The 6,031-nt window shown below is 67.7% G+C and overlaps 1 protein-coding gene across 1 annotated transcript; it reads left to right on the forward strand.

Annotated features, from left to right (window-relative positions):
* Positions 1–2,777: 2,777 nt before the first annotated feature.
* Positions 2,778–5,569, forward strand: SRM (spermidine synthase). Its single transcript, XM_051841946.3, has 8 exons — positions 2,778–3,058; positions 3,482–3,602; positions 3,679–3,771; positions 4,148–4,301; positions 4,645–4,728; positions 4,867–5,012; positions 5,104–5,226; positions 5,308–5,569. The coding sequence occupies exons 1-8, from the start codon at positions 2,892–2,894 to the stop codon at positions 5,326–5,328; spliced, it is 909 nt and encodes a 302-aa protein (XP_051697906.1). The 5' UTR covers positions 2,778–2,891; the 3' UTR covers positions 5,329–5,569.
* Positions 5,570–6,031: the final 462 nt, after the last annotated feature.

Here is a 6,031-nt window from a genome sequence, read left to right on the forward strand (position 1 = left end):
GAGAGAGAGAGGTCTTCCATCCACTGGTTCACTCCCCAACTGGCCACAACGGCCGGAGCTGCGCTGATCCCAAGCCAGGAGCTTCCTCCAGGTCTCCCATGCAGGTGCAGGGGCCCAAGGACTTGGGTCATCTTCCATTGCTTTCCCAGGCCACAGCAGAGAGCTGGATCAGAAGTGGAGTAGCTGGGTCTCGAACCGGCGCCCATATGGGATGCCAGCACTTCAGGGGAGGACGTTAACCCACTGTGCCACGGTGCTGGCCCCAAACTGCAAGTTTTTCTTAATAGTTCTGTATTCATGATAATGTTTTAAGGTGGAAACCAGACAATAGGATTTTGAGGTCTTTGTAAATATCCCTCGTTACACAATAAAAAAATTGGTACCAATGTCAGAAGTTTTAGTTTTAGCGGAAGCTGAAGGTGCAGAGCTGCTGATCCTTGGGGTGGAGACAGGAGCCCCAGGGGGTCAGGCCACAGCCCTAGCTCTGTCCATCAGCAGTGTCACGGGGAAGGGACCAAGGAGGATGGGACACTTGCATGGGGGTGTGTGTGTGTCTATGTGTGTCCCAATCAGCAGCTGCTCAGTCACTCTGGGAGGGCTGGGGCTGGGCCCCGGGATGCGGGAGCTGGCCGGGCTGGGAGGGCTGGGCCTGGGCCCCGGGATGCGGGAGCTGGCCGGGCTGGGAGGGCTGGGCCTGGGCCCCGGGATGCGGGAGCTGGCCGGGCTGGGAGGGCTGGGGCTGGACTCCGGGATATGGGGGCTGGGCCTGGGCCCCGGGATGCAGGAGCTGGCCGGGCTGGGAGGGCTGGGAGCTGAGAATCCAGCACCAGCAGGGCTGTTGGCCTGCAGCTGTTTGTGGTGCACGGGCAGCTCGCCATCAGCATTCCCATCCAGTAGCGCCGTACAATGGCTGGATTTGTTCCCGCTCAGCCACAGCTGTCTGCCTGGCTGAGCACAGCGCTCTGAGCTCCCGTCAGGTGCTGCCTCGCCCACAAGTCCCTGCCTGGCAGACACCCCCAGGTGACAGCCCCCTACCTTGGGCTGTAGCTACTGACGCCTCCCCTCCCTGTACCCCTCTGCCGCCCTGCCCCACTCTAAGCTTCAGCCCTTTGGAGGAGGCTGGGAGGTTGGGTGGTCAGCTCACCAGACAGCAACACTTTGTAGCTGTTTGAATGCAGTCCTCCGTCCTGATCGGCAGTATCGGCAGTATTGGTTGTGGTGCTGCTCTGGCTAAACCAGTTTTTCCTCCTGGTGACTGGAAGCCCTGGGTCGCACCTGGGCTCCTGGTGCTGCACAGGGGGCACTTTGGCCTGTAACGGGTTCGGGGCCTTTATTTATGTATTTTTAGTTTATATAAGGTGAACAAATGTGTATTTCTATGTGCAGACTTGGGGACTTGGTCTCCCTCCATCAGGGCCTTGTTTTCCCTGAACCCGGGCTGAGTGCCCCCTGTATACTCCAGCCTAGAGGTCTCCCATCTTCCTGCCCTTGGCTGGGCCACATTTTCCCCTCCAGGGTGACCGGAAGAGGGCAGTTGTCTTTCTCACTTGGCACCCTCCTTGTTCTGCTGTAGAAGGATGGATGGACTTGATCCTCCACCTTTCCCCACACGGTGCTCCTGGGATGCCAGGGCCCCTGTCTAGATCAGCCACACTCCACCTAGCAGGAAGCCACGAGGGCTGCCCACACGCGCCCGGCCATCGGCAGAGGCCACCCCTAGCCTCCTGGGCTCACAGTGCGCTCGGCGGGCACCCACAGGAAACGCTGTGGTGGCCCAGGTATCGGTAGCCTGTCGGGCAAGCACGCGGACCCGGGCACGGGCTGGACCTGGTCAGAAGCCTGGACTGACTCCCTCGCGACCTCTCTGGATAACCTGTGTCCTGAAACCACTCCTGGGGAGCTTGAAGCCGGCCACAGCGCCTTGTTGATGGAAGGCTTCAGGCAGGCATTCCCTGGTCAACAGCGCGGTGCTCCTCGCAGGGAGGCTCCGCGGACTGGGGACTCGCTCCCCACCTCCAGGTGGAGGCTGGAAAACGTCAAAAAAAAAAAAAAAAAACCTTGACATAATGTCACAGTAGCTTCCACCAATTTCATCTTCCTTGGCATTCAGGCTTCGTGCGTAGCAATTAGCATTTAATATTTGGTAATTAGCATGCTTAATGTGACTCTGAGAAGTTCCTTGACATTTTCATAAAAACAGAAAGCACATCCCTGCCCACCCCTGCAGGGAGCAGGACCCGGGCTGGCGCTGAATATTCATGGCTGGGCCTCCTCCCTGGACACGGCCGGTGGCTCAGAATCTAAGGGAAAATGCCAAATCCAGCCTGTGCGCTCGCGGGCTGCGAGCCCCCGGACGCGGGTCCCAGCGCCCCCACACCGCCCCGAGCCCGAGCCGTCAGCTCCTTGCCCCTCCCGGGCCCCGAGCCCCTCGCTCGGCGCCTCCGGCCCCAGAGAGCGGGCAGGAGCTCAGGGTAGCGGCTGCGCCGCCCTGCCTACGCGGCGCTGGAGCAGGGACGCCGGACCCCTGCCGCCGGCCCGATCGCCCCCGGAACCCGCCCGGCGGCCCGGGCCGGCCCCACGTGGCCCCGGGAGCGGGCCTTACTACCCTGCTGCAGCCGACGGACGGCGCGCCCCAGCCACTAGGTGCCGCGCGGCGGACCGGCGACCAATGAGCGCGCGGCCAGGCCGCGCCGCCGATTCGCCGCGCGCCGCTCCCGCGCCACCATTGGCTGGGTCGGGCCCCGCCCCCTGGCCCGCAGGCCCCGCCCCGCCGCGGGTTAGGTTGCGGCGCGGGCGGCGGGGCGGAGCTGGTCCCGTTGTGCTGCGGCTCCGCGCGCGGCCTGTAGTCCCGGGCCCGCGCCCCGCGCCGCCCGCCCGCCCGCCCGCCAGCCATGGAGCCCGGCCCCGACGGCCTCGCAGCCCCCGGCCCCACTGCAATCCGCGAGGGCTGGTTCCGCGAGACGTGCAGCCTGTGGCCCGGCCAGGCCCTGTCGCTGCAGGTGGAGCGGCTGCTCCACCACCAGCGCTCGCGGTACCAGGATATCCTCGTCTTCCGCAGGTACCGCGCCGGCCGGCGGGCTCGCAGCCGCCCACCCCGGGGACCCCCTCCAGCCTGGGGCCCGCCGGGCCCCCCACCGCCGCCCCGGGAGACCGGACCGCGGTCCTGCGCGCCCGAGCCGCCCCCGCCCGCCAAACTGTCAGAAGTTCTCGCCAGCTAGGCCGGCTCCCCGGCCCCCGGGGGTGGGAGGGGGCCGGAGGAGCGCGCGCTCCACGTGTCAGTCCCGGGGCGCGTCAGAGCCCGGCCGACCCCGGCTTGCGCGGCGGGCCTGCCCGCCCATCCCCGCCACGTGTCCCCCCGCCGCTCGCCCCTGGGCTGCCCGGCGGGGCGGGGGGGCGCCTCTGCCGGCCCGGGGCGGGGTGGGGCGCGTTGCCCCCGCCCGCCGAGGACCCGGACCCCCGACTGTCACCCCGCCGCCCGCAGTAAGACCTACGGCAACGTGCTGGTGTTGGACGGCGTCATCCAGTGCACGGAGCGCGACGAGTTCTCGTACCAGGAGATGATCGCCAACCTGCCCCTGTGCAGCCACCCCAGCCCGCGGAAGGTACGCGGGCCGCCCGGGGGAGGGGGCGCCGGCCGCCGCCGCCTGCCCCGCGCTGACCGCCGCCCACCCCCCGCAGGTGCTGATCATAGGCGGCGGGGACGGCGGGGTCCTGCGCGAGGTGGTCAAGCACCCGTCCGTGGAGTCCGTGGTCCAGTGCGAGATTGACGAGGTGAGTGGCGCGGGGTTTTCTCATCCGGAAGACAGATGCTGGGAGGGGCGCGGGTCTCGGTCAGGGGGCACCCCTGGGAGCCGGCGGTGTGGGTGGGGATGGGGCATCAGAGGCCAGGTTTGGGGTAGAGGTGCGGGCTGGGGCAGGAAGGCCCGGGCCGGGGCCTGAGAGCAGCCGCTGGCCGTGTGGCAGGGGAGAGGGTGACCTCCGGCGGGGAAGGGGTCAGGGATGGCGGCCGTCGGGGGTGCCAAGGCCCTGCCCATCGCGCAGATGTGGAAACCGAGGTTCCGGAAAGGGAAGGCCTGCCCGCAGTGGCCCGGCTCCAGCGCCCCCCAGCCCCGCGGCCCAGCCTGGTCCCTCCTGTCCCCCTGTCCAGGATGTCATCCAAGTCTCTAAGAAATTCCTGCCAGGGATGGCCGTTGGCTACTCCAGCTCAAAGCTGACGTTACACGTGGGCGACGGGTTCGAGTTCATGAAGCAGAACCAGGATGCCTTTGACGTCATCATCACGGACTCCTCAGACCCCATGGGTGAGCAGGGGTGGAGCCCCGGGCCTGCGGGGGTGGGGAGGGCGGGGCGGTACAGGGCCTCTAGGAGTCAGCCTGCGGGTCAGAGCCCGGCCAGCCCCGGTGCCCCCGGGACCCCAGCACAGTGGCAGCCTGGCCTCGGCCCACCGGGGCAGGCCTGGGGAGAGCTTCGGACGAGCACCTCCCGGGAGTGGGACTGAAGTGTGGACCCCTGCGCCCAGAGTTGGGTTCTGAATGCCAGAGGCCTGGTTTCAAATCCCGGGACAGCTGCGGGGCTCCGTGGGGTGGGGTGGCGTGGGGAGGCCCGGGGGTCTCAGCCAGGGGTGCTCGTCTCCCCCGCCCGCAGGCCCAGCCGAGAGCCTCTTCAAGGAATCCTATTACCAGCTCATGAGGACTGCGCTCAAGGAGGACGGCGTTCTGTGCTGCCAGGGTGAGCCGGGCGGCGGGGCGCGGCGGGTCGGGGCCGGGTCAGGTGTGGCGCGGCGGGGCCCGGCGGGGCGGGGCCGGGCGGGGCGCGGCACGGCCAGCCCTGCCCAGCGCTCACGCTGCCCGGACTGCCTGCCCCCAGGCGAGTGCCAGTGGCTGCACTTGGACCTCATCAAGGAGATGCGGCAGTTCTGCAAGGCGCTTTTCCCCGTGGTGGGCTACGCCTACTGCACCATCCCCACCTACCCTGGCGGCCAGATCGGCTTTATGCTGTGCAGCAAGAACCCGGTGAGCTGGGAGCTGCGCCCCCCAGCGGCGGCGGTGGGTACAGCTGGGCCCCGAGAGCCCGCCCCTGATGGCCCCTGTCCCCGGCCCCCAGAGCACCAACTTCCGGGAGCCCGTGCAGCAGCTGACGCAGAAGCAGGTGGAGGAGATGGGGCTCAAGTACTACAACTCAGACGTGCACCGCGCGGCCTTCGTGCTGCCCGAGTTCGCTCGCAAGGTGGGTGGCCCGGGGGCTGTGGGACGCAGGGCCCCCCGCACAGCCCGGGGCGTCCTCCTGACCGACCTCGTGTCCCCCCAGGCCCTGAACGATGTCAGCTGATCCCACGTGCCGCTGCCGACACCGCGGGGGACCTCGGACCCGGAGCCGCCAGGGTGCCTGAGCCCGCCAGCCCCGGGCCTCGCCCCCTGCCGGTCTCACCCACCCACCAAGTGTTGCAGGCCCCAGAATGCTGGGCGGACTCTGTCTGTGCGTCTGTCTGTCTCTGTGCAAGCCTCTGCCAGCTGTGGATAGCACCGTCTGCCTTCTGGTGCCCTCACCAAACACGAGTATTTATAACAAAGCCTGGAATCCTGTGTCCCCTGACCTTGACTGGGCCCGGCAGCGGCCCCTCTGGCCACGGTGTGCTCCTGGGTGCTCGGTCTGTGTGGGTCCTGGGGCCCCGTCCAGGCAGGCCGTGTCCTCCCAGCCCCCACAGCCTTGGACCAGCCTTGACCTCAGGGGCACAGGACACAGCAGTTACCAAGCCAGACCCCCAGGGGTTGGTAAGATCCAAGTGGTGCCTCTGCTCTCTCCTGGGGCTGCTCAGTGTTTCCAGGAGAACTGGGGCCACGCAGGGCTGGGTCAGGTCCCATCCAGGTGCTCCACGGGCCACAGGCCCTGGCGGTGACCCCGGCAGGGGCAGCGTCCGGGATCAGTTACCTGGGATCCGTTCAAGCACACCAGGCCTGGCGCAGGTGGCAGGCCTGACTGCTGGGGACTCGGACCCGGGTTCAGATCCTGCCTGTCCACACCGTGCCCTCTG

This window comes from Oryctolagus cuniculus, chromosome 7 (genome assembly GCF_051225735.1).
Source record: "Oryctolagus cuniculus isolate XC-2025 breed Fujian yellow rabbit chromosome 7, ASM5122573v1, whole genome shotgun sequence".
In the NCBI taxonomy this organism is placed as follows: Eukaryota; Metazoa; Chordata; class Mammalia; order Lagomorpha; family Leporidae; genus Oryctolagus; species Oryctolagus cuniculus.

What these genes read in the sequence shown, in the direction of transcription:
- SRM (XM_051841946.3), top strand. Translation starts at nt 2,892, where the DNA reads ATGGAGCCCGGCCCCGACGGCCTCGCAGCCCCCGGCCCCACTGCAATC. An exon ending in GATATCCTCGTCTTCCGCAG is followed by an intron (nt 3,059 to 3,481) that starts GTACCGCGCCGG and finishes CGCCGCCCGCAG; the next exon opens with TAAGACCTACGGCAACGTGC. An exon ending in TCCAGTGCGAGATTGACGAG is followed by an intron (nt 3,772 to 4,147) that starts GTGAGTGGCGCG and finishes CCCCCTGTCCAG; the next exon opens with GATGTCATCCAAGTCTCTAA.